This window comes from Poecilia latipinna, unplaced genomic scaffold (assembly GCF_001443285.1).
Source record: "Poecilia latipinna isolate Pla-1442-1.1 unplaced genomic scaffold, P_latipinna-1.0 Scaffold600, whole genome shotgun sequence".
Classification (NCBI taxonomy): domain Eukaryota; kingdom Metazoa; phylum Chordata; class Actinopteri; order Cyprinodontiformes; family Poeciliidae; genus Poecilia; species Poecilia latipinna.
Genome location: NW_015113216.1, coordinates 1 through 18,775, shown reverse-complemented (window position 1 = coordinate 18,775; position 18,775 = coordinate 1). Strand labels below are relative to the sequence as shown.

Genomic DNA, 18,775 nt, shown 5'->3' with positions numbered 1-18,775 from the left:
GACTGAATGCAATAATTATATTTTGGGAGTAGTCCAGCAAGAATCCTCAGTTGAATCTGATAGAGAAAATGTAGCTAAAAATTAGGGTAATGACAAGGAGGTCTTCAAAATTCAAAGACTTAGATCTCATCAAGATACGTCATATCAGAGGAAAATCGCTTTTGCTTTTACGCCTTTTATTTATTTTGGTTGGTAATGCTGCAATATGCTATATATATATATATATATATATATATATATATATTGGATTGAAACTCTGGATAAGAGTTATAATTAAATAAGTACTGAATGAGATAAAATTCACATTGGAGAATTATAGTGCTTGTCTCTGACCACCTCATTAAATGCATGTTATGTTCAAGAGCATTTAGCAGAGGGCATTGGATAGCCATAGAGATAAAGCCTTGAATAGAATGAATGTAAGGCCAATGGTTAACATTTGAGATGAGCTCCATGCTGAACCTTGAGGTTCATTCTGGTGCATATGCTTCCATTACTGACTGAATAGGCAGATTGTGCTGGCAGGGATCCATCTCCCTCCACACACTGTAGCCCTGTATCACTGTTTGAACTCACTCAAATCACGTTAGGCAGTCAAATCGGGTTAGCCACTCTTTAGCATCAAATACACTTTTGATTCAAAGCATCACTTCATTGTCACTCGACATGTTGGCATGCCAGAGACTGAGTTGTCAGTGCTCCTGCACTGATCCACATCCACTAGGGTCAAAAAGACTGGGATACTGAGCTGCTCTGATTGTAGATTTGTGTGCGCGTGCCTGTGAGTGTGGCAGATAAGCAGGGGGTTGATAGTCGGACCATGAGACTTTTCAGGGAGGGTTGAGAAGAGTTACTGACAATCTGGCAGTCCTTCACAGTGACACGTGTGTTTGATGGTACACACAGTCTGTACTCAGCCTCTGTGACCCGCTGCTGTCACTGAGGGTCAAGGATGTGGCAGCGTGCCACCGTCTGTGCTGCAGAGGGATACGTTTTGTTCAGGGTGGGTTGGCGGGGGCGAGGACAGAGGTGGGGGTCGGAGTGAAAGACAGGGGTTGTGTCAGAACTGCCAGTCTTTGTGGTTGTTGCAGAGTATAGACAGCTACTTACAACTTATACTTATTTTTCCTGCAAAAATAAATACATTCTAACAACACGGGTGTTTCCTTTATATAAAAACTTCATCCTGGAAACTGTATTCGCATGAAAGAAATGCTTGCAGGACGTACGTCCTTTCTAGAACAAAAACAGGGCGGTGATAAAACAGCAGCAGATGAAATGTGATGTTTTAAATTATGTTTAATTAGAGATGCAACCCCCTGAAAAAATAACATCCAAACTATATTCATGCCTGCAAATGGGAAGGAAATGTGATACAACATATATCAAGGTAAAATGGGAAAAAGATGCTAAAATAAAAATAACTGATGATGCTTGGTTAAATATATGTAACACATCAAGTTCAGGCCTTTGGAAGGAATTTACCTGGAAATGTATGGTACGTTTTTTTATTACACCGAACATTAGAGGTAAACACTGTAACAACACTGAAAAGGCAAAATGTTGGAGGAACTGTGGGAATGAGTCTGCGGGACATTTTCATATCTTCTGGGAATGTACAAAGATTACACCCTTTTGGCTGGAGGTGATAGGGGAAACCAATGCTAAAATGGACCTGAATCTGCAATATGATGTTGCTGTGGTGCTCCTGGGTGATCTACCCCAGACATTGGAGAAATCGGATAGATATCTGCTCTTGGTACTGTTAGCAGGAGCAAGGAAAGCGATAACCTGTAGGTGGTTGGGCCCGGAACCGCCAGCGTTCTCAGAATGGAGAGAGATAGTCGGGGAAATCCATACAATGGAGAGACTGACTTTCTCATTAAGACTTGCTACTCACAAATACAACAAATATTGGAAAAAACTGAAACCTCTATAACAAATGATAACAATTGTTAATAGATGTAATTACCACTTTTTGTTGATTATTACATGACTGCACCTGTCAAACTGAATGCTCTGCGTTTTGTGTTAAAGGGGAATCTGACTGTTCCAAATGTGTATGTGTACAAAAAAACCCTAAAAATGATAAAAATAAAGTTTTAATTAGAGATGCAACAATAAATTGGCCAGAGGTCGGAATCATACAGGTTTTCCCTGATTGGCTCTGAAAAAATAAATGCCTGGTAATTGTATTTATTTTTCTTCCTTTTCATTAAATGCTTCAAAACTAAGAACTGGTTCCATTTTTAGTGATTCTTGATCAAATTAATGTTGAGTTTGATAAAAAAAAAAAAATCTGTTTATTTTGCAAGGATAGAAGCAACACGTAACTACTCTTAAAGAATACTCCACCATGTTGTTTTTTTGCAATATTGAGGGCATCTGTATTGATATGATTTCTTGAAAATCTCTTATGACTTTACATCCTAGAAATTGTTCTCAGACCTCGCTAATGCCATTTTCCTGTACCGTTTCCTCTGACATTTTTTTCTTCATCTGGAGTGGCAATTTATTGCACACTATAGAGCAATTATGTTCTTGAGAGTAACCGAGTTGCACGTCACTCTGATTCATATATGTATACGCTCCGAGGTGGATTCAGACGCTCTGAGTGTGTGAGGCTAATAGCAGAAGAGTAGGAGGAAGAGGTGCATGGAGAAGTTAAAAAGGCTATAAGGCTAACAGTGGGTGTAGGCAGATTTCTAGGTTTGTGTGTGTGTGTGTGTGTGTGCGTGCGTGCGTGCGTGCGTGCGTGCATGCGTCCGTGCGTGCGTGTGTGTGTGTGTGTGTATGAGAATGCATGTGCTTATATATTAATGTATAGGCAAGCTTGTGGTGCACTAACCCTACTCTGATAAAAATGTGTGGGATGTGAGGATGGTTGTGGGGCCCCAGAGCCAATCTACCCAGGACCCTCACTGCTGCCTGAGGGCCTCTTCAGCGCCTTCCTCCACCTGTCTGCCTCTATTTTTTGCTCTCCTGATACTCAAACTCTCCAGGAATGTCTGAACCAAAGGTTTTATATTTGTACTTTTAGCTTCAACTTTTAGGAGATTTTTTTTTTTTTTTCTATGAAATTTAACACATCATCAGAACTGCAAAATATGCATTGAGCAAATTAAGGTCGGAAGGTTTTTTTTTTTTTTTTTTCATTTTTTTGTACCTCAAGAAAAGAGAAAGCAAAATGTAAAATAAGATGCATGTATAGCATATAGTAATTAATGTACCAACATAACACTGTTTTAAAAAACATACCTGGATCTGATGGAACCATGAGTTTTCTACTTTTCTGCAGTGTAACAAGAAGAGTCTCTGACAAACACCCTGCATACTCTACGCATCAACAAACAGCCACTGCAAATTGTTTGAAATATACATCACACAAACACTTTGCAAATGTAATTTCTTTAGCATTTGAACTCGGAGTGGTGCAACAAACAATTTGGCTATCACATTAAGATTGAGTAGAAGTAGAAAAGAGTGATGCAAAAAAGCCCCCCCCCCCCCTCAAAAAAAAACAAAAAAACAAATTGAGTTGAGCAGCAGGGAGAATACGGAGGTTTTGATCAGGAGTTTCTCTGGGATAATTGTCAGGATCCGCCGTTTGGAAGATGACTGACGAAAGGAGCGGCATGACAGTGGAATTTGTTGAGGAAACATGACAATGTGTCAAACATCCATCAGACAAAGAAATGCAATATTTATGGATTCTTGAAGAACCTTTCTCTACCTCTCCTTACGTACAGACCCTTGCATTTTGTCTTCTGCTTAAATTGTTTCCCGCCTCGTCACGTGTCTTTCTGATGTTATCTCATAACAGGATTAACAAGCAAGAAAAGCCTGTTACTAAATGTAGTGTTAATAATCGTTAGGAATCAAAAATACATTGCCAGGATCAAGCCTATAAAAAAAATATATATATATATATATATATATATATATATATAACCACAAAAAAGTTATATTTTATGTAATCAAGTTTTTAAAGTAAACATAAAGTAGACATTTAAAACATTTCATTGAACTATACACTGAATATTGCAATGATGAACTTGCATTTTGTTTATTGATCTTAATTTTCCATTTCCCACCACTTCCTCTGAGCTGTACCATTTCAGATCTGGATCCAGCAAAAGTCCATCCAACTAGGCGAGTCTACTATTTGTGGGAAGAATTGAAATGCATGGCACATGAAATTTGATAGCCTATCAAACATGCCACCCAAGCAGCACTTTACAATTGTGACATTATATACACTCATATTACAGAGAAGATTGCAATGTGATATATTGCACAGCTCCATTCTGTCATACATACAAATCCTAAATAAAAAATAGTAATAATAATAATAATTTAATGATTACAAAATCCTGTGATGGTTTATATATTCAGTTGAAAGAATAAGAATTGAACCGGTCAATATTCTTCTCCGCAAATATATTTCTAATGAGTCTAGTGACAAGACCTGGCGTCAAAAGCAACCCGAGTAATTCCCACATAGAGAGAAATAAACACAAATTAGTCCATGACACATGCTCAGTAATGAAGAATGACGCAGGGAATAACGAATAAACACGTGCAAAAATAGATGTGCTAAATGACATAGAAACATGCGGAAATCTGTCTGCATTTAGAAAGCAATCTTCCTCTGCATCAGTCCAAGTTAATGTGAGCTGGTTTAGTCCTGAAAAGTGGCCTATAAAAAATGTTTCATGACCATACTTCTGCACAAGAAGTACTTCATGGTAGATAAAATCGAGAAGTTAATTCAACATCTCTGCAGCATTTTTGTTGCAAAACATGCAAGTGATAATAGTTTCCGATGTATTTCTAAAACCAGAAGCAGACAGAAGATAATTTGACCATAAACCAGTGACGTCCAGGTGCAACTGTACGGAGTCAAAAGAACAATCAAGAAAATTGAAGTCACAGACTACTTACAAAGAAAGACCAAAAATTAGTTTTTCCATGAGAGCATGAAGTAACTGACTCAACCGCCACAGCTTTAATGAACGGTGACTCCACAAGTCTCTGCTGTTGGAAAAAAAAAAAGTATTTTGAAGTCTATCAAAAATTTTCTGGACACCATGTGGAAAACCAAAAGATAAGGGATCTTATCCCTAATTTTAAAGATGAGACCATAATTGTTTGGAGAAGAAAAACATCAACAGTAAAGTTCAAGGGGTAGAGGCTATTTGTCAGCACATGATCATTTGAGACTTTATACAAACTTTATAATTTGAGAATTTTACCAAGACATTCCTTACAGGATCCTTAAGACAAACAATCCAAAATACATAGCCAAGAAAACAGAGAAATAACATAAAGCTTCTAGAATGGCAATTATCACAACATGAGGGTAATCTAAAATCAGTAGAAAGAACAGCTGATCGTAGAAGAGGGCCTCAGACCGTCCAGAATTTAAGGATGAACAATGTATGCCGCCAGTTTCTGTATGCAGGTACCGTCTTGAAGCTGTCTTTACCAAAACAGACCCTCTGTCAGAATTAAATGCATCTCAAGTGTCTCAACACTTACTCCCAGTAATTCCTCATGAATAATTACCGACTAATTTGTATATGAATTCCTTTCGGAAGTGGGTTACTTGGGTTGTTAGCAACATCTGGTGTGAACATCGTGTCAGCAACTCCATTAGAAATACATTTATTGTTAAAACCGTTGATGTGTTCAATATTTATTTCACCCACTGTATTTCAAATCAGAGTGCGGCTCTTGAACGTCAACTAATCAAGTTACGAACAGGAGAAACAAACAAGCATCGGCAATTCTCGTCTGCAGACTCGCACACTGTCACTCTTAATAAAGATTCAGATGTTTAGAGGAAGAAAGAAGAAAAAAAGAGAAAAAAACCTTTTTTTTTTTTTTTTTTCCTGAGGCTACTGATTAATTAGCACTATCTGTCTGAAGACCTCCTGTTATGATTAGACAACTTGCCCCTCCCTCATTTCTCCCTCCAAACACATACACACACCCACAAGCACACACACACACACCTACTAAGAAAACAAAACCCACTAATCATTTGAAGCCTGTGCTTTGTAGGTGGGGCCCCCAGTCATTATCAGGGCCCCCAGCAGCAGCGGGTTTTGTTGGTTTTAGCTTTGCATCCCCAATCAATCCCTAACAGGAAGAGCTTTAATCAGGGTCTTAATACAGCAGTACAAGAGGTGGGACGGCCCTTTGTCCGGGCCCTGAAAAGCCTGATCAGAGGGGAGTCCTCTCGCGTTTCTTTACATTCACCTGCTGGGCCTTATTGGGTCTCTTTCTGAGAGAAAAGGGGAGCAGGGAAATGAATAAAGAACACGGGCAAAGTGTGGGCCGGTTCAGGCGGCCTGTACGGGTTAATCAAGGAGCTACTTGTCATCTCCACAGAGTCTCCCCCGGTCTCTTTCCCATGCCAATTCAGGCACGCCGAGGAGCTGGGCAGAGCCGAACAACAGCGGGCCATAACACAACATTGAGCTAATGATACGCTACTTTAAAACGAAAGCGTGAAGCGGGGAGGTGGGAGGAGAAATGGAGGAAAGCCAGGGGGGAGGGAGGAAAAAGTTGATGATTTGCAGAGAAATGCAATTTTGAGAGTCTGGGAATATGAGAGAAAGATATAGGAACTAAAATAGAATCAAAAATATTGTACAGCAGGATGTGATTTTGTTAAAAGCAAACACAACAAGCACACAGAGCGGGTGATGGGTCTGTTCAGGCTGCAGAGAATATTCAGCGAATCACCCATACATATAATCCGCACTCTGTGGGGAAAAAAAATAAAAAATGAACTGACATTTCCATATGTTAGTTTTTGTGTTATTTATTTATTTTTTTTTCAGTCTACTGTATAGGGACGTCAACCAGAAAAACAAAATCAAATTTCTTCTTCTGCAAAATCTGTAAAGATAATACGAGTTTAGACTATAGATTTCTAGAGGTTCATTAACAAATAGGTGTGAAGGGGGGAGCGTTTACGCTGCTTCAAAGGCTGTGAAGTGATGCTCTTACTCCATCTAGTGAAAAGAGCGAGCAAATCCCTTCATACATTTGAAGAACTGCGTGTGTGTGCACGCGCGTGTGTGTGTGTGTGTGTGTGTGTGTGTGTGTGTGTGTGTGTGTATTTAGTGTTCTACTGCACTAACATTTTAAGAAATGCAATTTAAAAGATATGACCATAATTCAGCACAAATATGCAGACATATGAGAGCAGGAAAAAAATATGAAACGTAAACATTTATGCGGATTGATGATTACGTTAATCTACTTTGCTTCAGTGTTTCCACTAGACAAAGAAATCAAGAGGGCTTTGGGATGTATCCATACTTCAGTTGATTTGTGATGACGCATCCATCAATCAACCAGAGATCTAAAGCGAACAAGGTCATCTTGATCAACACAGATAGGCCAAACATTGAAAAATCTCTCTCTTTTTTTTCACTATTCATTAAATGCATTAAAACTAAAAAGTTTCATCATTATCCAGCCCATAAGTGCAGCAACTAACACTATATGCTCTAATACACTCTGCTGCGATTAACAAACCTGATAAAAGCTTGGGAGAAATGCTTCAATACATAAACAAGAATAAACTCGTAATTCCTTCATTTTCCGTTAGATTCAGAACTACATCTATCGAGGGCACATTTCTTATTTTTTGTGCCATTATCTTAAAAAAAAACAAACAAAAAAAAAACCAATCATGGTAACACACAATCGGCAGATCTCACCAAAGACGGACAATCCGTACTGGTTTAAAAAAAAACCTTCATCTCTGCATCTGTTTATTTCCGTCTGAATTGCTTTCGAAACAATGTGTAAAATTGGACACAGAATTTACATTAAAGATATTATTATTAACAATACTCATTATTGTTATTATTGTCAAGAAATTGCATTTCTACCATTGCTGATTTTCAACTGTCACTCATTTTTTTGAAATTTAACCAAGCAGAGGTCCAAAACAGCATTTTCCAACATGTTTTCTGTTAAAAAGAAAAAGAAAAAAAAAAAGACATAAGTTCAACCCAACGTCTGTGACATTTCCAGGGATAAAAACGCTGGCAATTTGTGCGACACAGAAAGCTCTGTCGAATTATGCGTGTACTTTAAACGTCAAATTTGTCAGAGACAATGTAGACTGGCGCCTAATGGCTGATCTACCTGACAGGGCTTTTTGTTGAAGTCCACAGAAAGTCCACGGGAAGCCTTCTGTGCTCTCCAGCAGGGCCTGATGCACTTACAAGAATGTGCTCTATGTAACGAAAAGGGATGGCAGCAATTAGAAAACAAAAGAGGTGAGGAGGAGGGGGCCTGGTGATTGTAGCAGGAGCACTTCAACACCCGATTTTTGCATTGTCAATTAGAGAAGCCACACAGTGTCAGAGAAAGACAGAAACCCCCCCCCTCCCCCCCAGATATTTCCTGCTGGTTGATTTTGCAAAATGTATATATATATATATATATATATATATATATATATATATATATATATAAATAATAAAAAACATTGTGGCTACTGCAAATGAAACACAAATCTCTTAAAACGTGTATGCGCATGATCTTTTAAAATCTAAATTGCTTTTACTTCTACAAATAAAACCTATCAGTTAATTTGTTTTCCTTTTCTGAAATGAATTGGGCATCCAAAATGTAAACGTGTCGAGGGAGGGGGGGGCGGACGGGAGGACTTAGAAATCTACACTTTGGTGTGGCAGCAAAATTAAAACCAAATGCTACACGACGTTATGCACAAGCACACTTTCAGTCCATTTAAAAATTTAATAAGCTGAAAGCTTATTTGTCTGATTTGCTGGCTCTTTGGCTTCATTTTTGGCAGGCGTGCGCTGCAGAAGGTCACCAATTCACCTGTAAGGAGAGAATTTACCCTGCCTAATTTTTCCTGTCCTTCAGGTGCAGCCTGCCACCCTGCTTTGCATTTTAATGAAGGCTACATGTTTATTAAATCTTTGGGTGCCCCCCCCCCCCCTTTAAAAAAAAAAAAAAAACTGAAATAAATGGCTTATGGTTACCAGGCAACGCAAGTTGATCAAACATGCTTCGCCCTCCCCCAATTTTAAGCTCATAATTCATCATCTATATTCAGGCATCAGTTCTTAATTAGATTAAGATGCATAACACTCCCCCTTCTCCGCTGAAATCCTATTCACGCAAATGAATTAACACACACACACACACACACACACACACGCGTGCGTCCACATGCGAAGCTAGAACAATTTAACAATGAATTTTGAAACGCTTAAATTGCAGATGAAAGGCGATTTATGGCAAAGTTCATACATTTCTAAAAAATATTTACTAAAATCATATAATAAAAATATTTTTTTTTTGCTTTTGTGAGACCAGAAAAACCTTTGTATCATAAACTGTAATAACAGGAGTTGCTTCAGATCCTGTTTATAGCTTAGGGAATTTAAAAACCATCGTACAAAGTACTTATAAAAATATAAACAAAATACATCAATTAGTAACCAAACATTGTATTTCCAATAATGCTACAGGTCATTTGGAGAACTTACAGTAAAGTATTTGAATTCACATCAAAAACATTGGGCCTTACTGTCTGTGCTGCCCCCAAAAGCTAAGCTGTGCTTTTCACTTCCTGAAATCTTAATCAGCACAGCCATCTACAAACGAGAATGAAAGACTATGTTTTTTTTTTTGTTGTTGTTGCTGTTGTTTTTATCTAATGCATTAAGAAAAAGAAAGAGAAAACAGCAGGTGTTCTTGCACGGTTTGCTTTAGCTTCCAGGTAAAGTTAAAATGGGGTCATCGAATTTCATCACAATTCTCAAAGGTGCGACCGTGGAGAAGGAAGAGACGTGTGCATGGCAAACCAAGGACGGTTGGATTTGCTGCAAAGAGCACGGCTCGCTTTGCTCTCCCTGGAGCCACGGCTTTGATTGAGCGCCTGAAATGAGTTGAAATGTCACAAATCTCCGGCAGTACACTAGAAATGAAAATTGGCCTTGTGGCGGTTTTAAGGCTCTCATTAAGAGTGGGCTTAACGTTTTCTATTTAAGTGTGCCGTTGGAGTGTATCCAAAATACAACATTATTACACATCTCTGTGCACTCAAGGAAAAATGTTCCCCTGGAACTTGTCAATGCAGATGGAGTCTCGGCTATATTAAAGAAGAAGAAAAAAAAAAACAGAGCTCAGAATCAGAGGCCTTGATAGGACAGAAGGGTAGGAATAAGCTCAGGGGAAGACAAGCTTGAATTAAATTTGCAACAAAATATATGTTCAGAATGGGAGAAATTGTCATGTGATTAGTAGCAGAATGCAGATTTTATTCCTTGATTCTGGCTTTTATCAACAACAACAAAAAAAAAGAATTTGGTAAATATAGCAAATCTGACACCCGAGTGTCTGGTTTTATCAAATACTAACACATCTTACACACAAGCTTTTCTTGTTAGAACTGAATACAATGACTTGGTAAATCTACAGCCCTTCTATTTACCCCTTATTTCTTAGGTGGCTGGATTTTTTATTTATTTTTTTTTTTTGTTCGAGGGGAAACAGAAAAATGACTATCCTGGCTGCTTAGTATTCACATCACACAAAGTGGGTCTGTGTTCCTTATTTAGTCCCGTACTGTACAGCTGGGGAGCTGTCCAGCACGGAGCGGCAGTATGCAAATGAGTCTGGATTTGAATGGAGATGGAGGTAGACACAAAGCTCAATTAGAGACAGAAAGAGAGAAAGAGGCGGTGGGGGAGCGTCTGGACAGGAAGAGGTGGGGGGGGAGGATGGAGAAAAAAAACAAAAAAAAAACGCTTAATGCCAACCTGAGCAAAACCAGTGTACAAACATGCTGAACCACAAAGCTGCATGCAAATAGCCAGACGTATTTCTAAATTCTCCAGCCCGTCTTTCTAGGGGATCAGACGGCTCAGCTCTTCAGCGCGTTTCAGTCACACCAATCACACCAAGATCCCGCATCATCCGTATCACACACACACACAGAATAAAAACAAAACAAAGGTTTAAGTGCCAGCACGTGAAACAATAAAACGAACATATAAAAGGAAAAGAGGTGGCGGCCATTTTGTTCCCAGGTGTCATAGTTGATGCCCAGCAGCCAGCACGGCATGTCACCCAACTGTCCTTGGAGGAGCCTCTGACACGAGCACTGTCACCTCTTGTTACCCTGGCAACTGCAGAATCAATTATGGGGGATGGGAGCAGAATATGAATATTCACATTGCAAGGGAACCTTCATCAAAATTTATAATGTCTTCATACTGCGTTTTTTTTTTTTTTTTTTTTCCTACATTTTAGTATGAATTATTGACCTTGGTTTTTATGTGATGGAACAACACAAAATAGTGTCCAATTGTGAAATGCAAGAAAATCACATTTTTATTTTTTGAATTAAAAAAAAATGCATTTTTTTATTCCTGCATTTTTTATTCAGCCCCATCCATGGCTTCAACATTTTTCAGATACCTTGCTTTAAACTTCACAACTTTATCCACTTCCTCTCTGCTGTGTCCCTTGGTCTTCATGATGTTGTTTGCGCTGCTTTTCTCCAACAAACATCTGAGGCCATTACTGAACATGCGTACTTACACTAAGATTTCTCTAAGCTCAGTTGAACTCTTTCTAACTGCTGCAAAATACAGTTCTACAAAGCACTCAGGCAGTGGACTGCTTCCATGGCTTTCACTGTTTCAATAGCAAAACATTTTTAAAACGGTGCATCGTTTTCCTTTCATTACACAATCATGCGCTACTTTTTGTTGGTCAGTCACCTCACAATATAATATTAGACCGTATGGTTGCATTGGACCAAAATAACATGAAACAGTTGAAGAGGTGCTACCACTGTTGGTAAAGACAAATAAAGCGATCCAAGCAAATTGTTTGCAAGCTTTGGCATTACTACCTTGAAGAAAACAGAAAAGCTGTTCTGTATTTGGGCCGTAGGGGTGGGTGCGCTCCAGCTTCTCCTCCTCCCCCTTTCATTCTACACCTACCATTATGACGAGGATCATGAATAGTTTACAAAACTGCATACAGTAAAACGTTGACGTCTTGCACAGCTTCATCGGCAGATTTTTAGCTGACTACATTGGGTCTATGACCTGCAGTGCAGTCATTTCACATACAGCTGAAGTACAACAGACAGGAGTGCAGGCTTGGCTCTGAGGGGATGGAGCTAACCTAATCAGGGGAGACTGGCAATGCAATATAGGTGTGATTTCCAATAAAACACTGCTTGTACGATCAATGTTGTCTATTTCCTGAGGCCTCCTTTGCACGGTTTTATTTGCAACATCAAATCAGTTATTCAAGCAGGTCCAGTGTAAGTAAGGAAGAGGGATTGCCATTTCAACCAAGAATACAAAGAGAATATATGGACAACTAAAAGAAACCCAGAACTATAGCACAAGAGTGAGCGTCAGAAATAAGTCATCACACACTACGGAATTATGCGAAAACGCACGTGGCACGGTGTGACCACAGGCACGAACATCCACGCAGACAACTCGGTCTGCGTGTGCGCGCGCGCTCGTACAGTAAACGTTGCAACGCTCTCATCAATAATGCATCGGCACTTCATGTTTATGCAATTCGCAGGGCAGGCAAGCCCAAGCGATGGAGTCGCTGCAATCCTGATTCACGCAAGCACGCACAGGCTACAAGTCACACACGTCTACGGACAGACTGAGCTCCCACACTCACACACACACACACACACGCGAGTTATTTATTTTTTATCGCCTGTGGAGAAGGAGATTAAGATTATAAAACAGTCTTCAGCACATACCTGTTAAGGCACTTTTTCTCTCTGATTCTGGTTTTTATGCAGGCTGGAAGGGCTCACAGTAACGCGCGCACTAAGGCTGTGCTGATATGCAAATTAAAGGCTCTGGCTCAGTGCAGGGGCATTTATTATTCATAAATTACTCATGTTTATGCAAATGATGGGCTGATACGGAAACACTGGTGGGGGTTGAGTGGCTCAGTCTAAACATACTGTGTGATTCGATCGTTGTTGCGCTCAGCCATTTGTGATCCAGATTCAAACATTTGACCAACAGAGATAGTCATGGAGTAGTCGCTGTTCTCTGAACTTCTCGAGGTGGGATTGGGAGGGTTAGGTTTTACATCCAAAGGTGGGCCCTGTGCATTCTTGCATTTATGTATGTAGCTAAAGCACAGGGTTTCTTTTAATTTTTCAGTATGAACAAAAGGTTTCATTTATGTCTAGTGTTTTGAATGAAATAAACTGCAACACATGGTACATATTCAGGTTAATGTAATAATTATAGGGCCTTTCAAAACTATTTTTAAATATACTTTGGCTCATTACACCTACACATTTTGACCAACCTTTTTTTTTTTTTTTTTTCCTTTTTGAATTTTTCCCAAAAAAAATTTAATATTAAGTATAATATAAGTTGTTACTGTACAAAAACCCCATTCTCTCAAATAATAGTCATATATGATTATGGACTAAAATCAGAATGAATACACTGAAAGACAAAAATAAATTGTCAGGTTCAAAAATGTTGAATGCACCTGAGCATATCCTTGTTTGTTTTTTTTTTTTTTTATTATTTCTTGTTTTTAGTTTCCACAATTCGTACCAGCTGGTGGTGGTAAAATACTATCATGCTGTTCACCAACCATCTTTCAAGCTCTACAAGAAGAAGAACTTGCTGCCCTATTTATTTTTAACCTTGACACTTTCTGGACAGGGAAAGTTAAATTGCAAAACTGCGTTGCTGACAAACCTATTTTGTTTGTTTTGTGTTTTTTTTCACACTATTGGCACTTTCTGCACCCCATACAACATTGTTTCGCGCACAGCACTCTACTTTACGGCAGCAAATGTATTACGGTACAATCATACGTCATCATTGGAAGACTCATGGTGGCGTTCAACAATGGTGACGCCCTGAGATTCGTATATTTCGAGTACTTTAGTCTGTTTTTACTCTATAAGATATCGACTGTAGCCCTATAAGGAATTTAAACCGTGTATCTGAACGCACATAACCGCTGTACACCAAAGTCATTTTGTGGAGTGATGCGTAACTAGATCCACGAGCGTAAGTTGCTGGATGTTGTGAATAAATGTGAGCATTAGTCTGGTAACGTTAATCGGCTTTTGCTTATTCTTGTCAACTTTATTTTTTCATGTATATTTTCACATTATTGAGACCGTTTGTCCTGTTTTTGACACAGAAACCACCATGTTCCACAACAGCTCACAGAAGAAATTCTGGACTTTTAAAAACGAGGATGAACTGGAGCAGATGCGGTACATGGCCAATGAGAAATTCCGTAGGAAAGCACTGGAAAGTGGAAAGGTAGGGTGACGCAGCCTGAAATGCTACCACAGCATTTTTTTTATTTTTTTTTTTTTTGTAACATTATGTGTGCTTTTCATCGCAATTTGATTCTCTGTTGAATTAGCCCGGTATCGGTGACTTCAAGTTCTTGGATCGCCACGAGGAGGACGCGTTGTTTCGACACTACGAGAGGAGACTGCTGGACTTCTGCAATGCTTTTAAACCCGCGATGCCCAAATCTGTGGTGGTAGGTTTCTGTGTCGAGCTTTCCTCAACGCAGCAGTCACTCAGACAGACCACTGAACAAGCATGTTTCACCTGTAATCTCACCTCTGCAGGGCACAGCCATCATGTACTTCAGGAGATTCTACCTGAACAACTCGATCATGGAGTATCACCCCAGGATCATCATGTGAGTGCTGCCAAGTTGGGAGTTCTGTAAGGTTTGATGTGGTTTCTATTGAATATGTGCTCAATATCATTTGAAAGCTACATAACATCATGTCTGTACGTATTGGCTGTTTCATTTCACAACCTGTAATGCAAATATAGTGGACAGGTGGGAAGTGGATGCAGTGAGTGAGTGCATCCCCCTCACTCTGTAAATATTTTATGTCTTTTCATGGGACAACACTGAAGACATGTTGCATAGCAGTCAGTGTAAAGCTTGTTTAACAGTGTAAATGTGCCGTCTCCCTAAAAGGAAAAAAAAAGAAAAAATATACAGCCATTAGTGTATAATCTGCTGGCCAAACATCCTGTAACTTCTGTAACATCTCATTTAAAATATCAGAATGATGAGTAAATCCCGCTACATGGGTGGATTATTTCACATTTCAACTTACCGTGATATTTAATAGTTTGTCCTACTTTCTATTGACTGTTTTTTGAGCTACTTAGCGCCAGTGCTTCCCTGTAAAGTTCTCCACCTACTTTTTCTTGGCCCTCTCCCCCTTGTTTCAGGCTGACGTGTGCATACCTGTCCTGTAAGGTGGATGAGTTCAACGTGTCCAGCACCCAGTTCGTGGGAAACCTTCTGCAGGAGAGCCCGGCGGGACAGGAAAGGGTCGCGGAGCAAATCCTAGAGTATGAGCTGCTTCTTATCCAGCAGCTCAATTTTCACCTGGTGGTCCACAACCCCTACAGACCCATGGAGGGTCTGCTGATTGACCTCAAGGCGTGTGCTCTCTGTTTTGATTATGATTACGCTCCAGGAGATCTTTCACAATTAAAACCTCGATCATACGGCGTTCCATAAGGTGACTTTTCTCCCGTCAGACTCGATACCCGATGCTGGAGAACCCGGAGTCGCTGAGGAAGAGCGCCGACGATTTCCTTACCCAAGCAGCCATGACGGACGCAGGACTTCTGTTTTCTCCGTCTCAGATTGCTCTGACAGCTATTCTGAACAGTGCTTCCAGAGCTGGCCTCAAGATGGAAAGGTACCGATCAGAAATGTTATTTTAATTGCCATTAATTAATGTATATAGTCAGGCACCACTTTATTTATTTTTTCCCCCATTTAGCTACCTGACTGAATGCTTGGGCCTTAAAGAGGACAAAGAGACTCTTTCGAAGATGTATGACTCCATGAAACGTGAGTCAAGGCCACCTTCAGTTCCTCTCCACAAGATGGCGATGCTGAGCTGTGCAACCATCACTTCTGATTTGATTCAAGCGTCTCGTTTTTATTTATGCAGGGATGAAAACCCTCCTGAAGAAGTATGACCTTCCCAAGCAGGAGGAGGTGAATGCTTACAAACACAAGCTGGAGAGGATTCACGCTGAATTTGCTACTTCAAGCAAGTAAGGAGATGAAGAAAGCTCTGGGATAACTCTGTTTCATGCTTTCTAATGGGAAATACACAGTCAAAACATCAATTATTAGGCAACAAACAACTTTGGCACCTGAAATACTAATGAGAATTCAACCAAAGACAATGATGTAGAGTGATTTCTATTGAAAGTTTTTGAAAATTCCTAAATTTCCTATTGGAGGCACCAACAGTTTTAGACTTAAATTACGATTACATGTAAAATACAGTCTCTTTTTATACTACAACCTGAAGACCGTCCCACTGTTGTAATCTTACGTCATTATTTTCAATTTCATTTGGTTGTGTTCTTCACACATTCATGCCCAAGTGAATAATCGCAGGCGTTCAGTCATATGCAATAACAGTTTTATTTCAGTCAGGTCGTATCTAAGATGCAAAAGGTTCGAGGTTCAGTCTCGGGTAGAAAAATAAAAAGGAACACATCAGCTGTATGAAATCCAGAGAAGCTGCGTCACTACTCGCATCATTCACACCGTAAAGCGTATCCGACACAGGTACGGCTGCCGACTTATAGGCTTAGTGGTTGTGACTCATTTCTCTCCGGTGGTTTGCTAACACTTTGTGAGGTCCGCGGTATCGTTAAGTGCATCTACAGTAAACTGTTTGGTAAACGTCCGAGCTACGGCAGGCACAGGGTCGGACTTCTGCAGCGACTCGAGCCGTCGGGCGGGCGGGCGCCTGAGGCCGAACTTTACGGCTTCGTAAGGTCGACGAATCCGTGTGTGTGGTTTCGACTTGGAGTGGAGCCGTATGAGAAACAGTCGTAGCAAAGGTGCACAGAGGAAACGCCACCTGTTGTGGTGGCGGAGTGAGAGGTGGGGGGAAAAAACTGCAATGTAGCTAAAGCTTTTTGTTTTCATCCAAAGGCATAGAGAGGGAGTAAAGGTGATGGTTTGTTAGAGCAGCATATATGTAGGCCCACGCACTAAAGCACGATCCATTCAGGGTTAATACATGCACAGGACAGGTTCTAGGTATGCAGCTTTCTCAGCACTTCTATGCTATATCATACACAAACACGGTATTTCCTTATAAGACTAACTACATAACATACAAAGCAGCATATACGTATATATAAAAAGTTGGGTTCGTGCTGCAAGGAAAAAAACAAAACAAAAACAAATACAGTGTAAGTTACAATGGTTTGGTAGCGTAGAAAAATCAGGTGAAAGGACGATTGTGAGTAGAAAGGGAATTAAGGCTAGTGTTGTCTTGGAAAGAGGTGCTGTGTTTGAATTCCCTGATGACAGCAGAAATCGCTACTTCGGTACTTTGGGTTCTCTCCCCTCCGACGACACGTTCCCCACACTTTGTCCAAAGAGGATTAGCCAAACAGGAAGCCCGTTACGTCTGCTCCCTTCCCATAACTGGTTCAAGACTTGTGAGGAAGTGATAGAAACACCAGGATAGAAAAGATCAGATTTCTGCAGCGCAGTGCACCAAGATCCTCTCCCGCAAGGTCTCCGCGTCAAACAACAACAAAAAAAAGAAGTTTCTGACGGATTTTGGATTCAGACGAGGGCTTTGGAGAGGCGATATTCAGTTGTGCAGCGAGGATTTTGTTTGTTTCCCACAGAGGACAGTCACGTTGCGTTTGTACCGCCACATGCGCACAGTAAAAGCACAGACTCGCTCGGAGTCTTCAGTTTCACAACTCGTGGAACGAGGCGTCGCTTTGGCTGCGCGATCTGATTACAGGATTTGCAGGTGGAAATCCTTAAAACTCACATTACCTGGATGGCAGCAGCCAGAGACATGATGGTGCACTCTGTCCTGTAAAATAAAACGGACACGTTTGTGAAAGACACAAGCTGTTCAACGTTGCTCTGTTAGGACTCCTGGGACACCTACCGGTATGAATGGGGTAAACTAGACTATAGGACGATGAAGATGAGGAGCAGACTACCATTCAGTGACCTTACGGAGGACCAAAAGTGCCACAATTTTCAATAAATAACTTTTAGCACGTATTGCATCATGTTCTTTTTCTGCCACCCTTTCTCAAAGTCACTGTTAGACATTTTTATAATATTTGGTCAGTATTAAACATAATGTAAATTCACAATTCATTTCAGCCAATTACTGAAGAAATGTTGCATTTACTTAAATATCTAACAATTTCCATGTTTTAGTTACACATTTGAATAATTAGTGCTTCATTAGGTTGTGGCACATTTGGCACGCCATACTTTTATGCCTAATAACACTTAAAATGGTTGCATCAACACCAAGACACAAAACAGAGTTCACCCCTTGTTAATCCGCTTGTAAAACCTCTCCTATATTTCTTTTAATCTCGCAGCAAACGAAAAAGAGGATATGAAGAAGACGGCCATGTTGCCAAAGAACCTCGTTTGACCGAAGAGGCTAGACAGTTTTCTTCATTTGAGTAAAATGTTTTCTAAAATGTTTTCCCCAGAAATCTTAATCAGTCGCATTTTGTTTAATTGCAGGACTGGACTGATGAAGACCTCCTGTGAGATTATTGAGTTGTGTTGAAAGTTCCTGCTTTACTCCAGTATTTTATATGGAAAAAAATCTAAATGTGGCAAAATTAAGTGCACATTTCAGTTGTGTTTTTTGAGAAATAAAGAT

The 18,775-nt window shown here is 39.9% G+C and overlaps 1 protein-coding gene and 1 long non-coding RNA gene across 3 annotated transcripts in view; one reads left to right on the top strand and one right to left on the bottom strand.

The window, feature by feature from the left end:
• Positions 1-12,947, bottom strand: part of LOC106953747 (uncharacterized) — a 45,096-nt gene extending 32,149 nt beyond the window's left edge. The window contains exon 1 of the long non-coding RNA XR_001426250.1: positions 12,812-12,947. This is a non-coding gene — a long non-coding RNA (uncharacterized LOC106953747). The remainder of the gene's footprint in view (positions 1-12,811) is intronic.
• A 941-nt stretch (positions 12,948-13,888) lies between these two features.
• Positions 13,889-18,765, top strand: LOC106953745 (cyclin-H-like). Of its 2 annotated transcripts, XM_015042719.1 has the most exons (10): positions 13,889-14,099; positions 14,236-14,360; positions 14,467-14,589; positions 14,681-14,754; positions 15,306-15,519; positions 15,621-15,784; positions 15,869-15,939; positions 16,043-16,148; positions 18,483-18,546; positions 18,634-18,765. In XM_015042719.1, exons 2-10 carry the CDS (start codon positions 14,244-14,246, stop codon positions 18,658-18,660), a joined length of 960 nt encoding a protein of 319 aa, XP_014898205.1. In that variant the 5' UTR covers positions 13,889-14,099; positions 14,236-14,243; the 3' UTR covers positions 18,661-18,765. The 2 variants fall into 2 exon arrangements, with proteins under 2 accessions (XP_014898205.1, XP_014898206.1); XM_015042720.1 differs by having other exon boundaries at positions 13,889-14,126; positions 18,483-18,765.
• The last annotated feature ends 10 nt before the right edge of the window (positions 18,766-18,775 follow it).

Excerpts from the sequence above, each read along its gene's own strand:
- LOC106953745 (XM_015042719.1), top strand. The coding sequence starts at position 14,244 with ATGTTCCACAACAGCTCACAGAAGAAATTCTGGACTTTTAAAAACGAG. Across the intron at positions 14,361-14,466 it reads AAGCACTGGAAAGTGGAAAG|CCCGGTATCGGTGACTTCAA; the intron begins GTAGGGTGACGC and ends CTGTTGAATTAG. Across the intron at positions 15,940-16,042 it reads GATGTATGACTCCATGAAAC|GGATGAAAACCCTCCTGAAG; the intron begins GTGAGTCAAGGC and ends TTATTTATGCAG.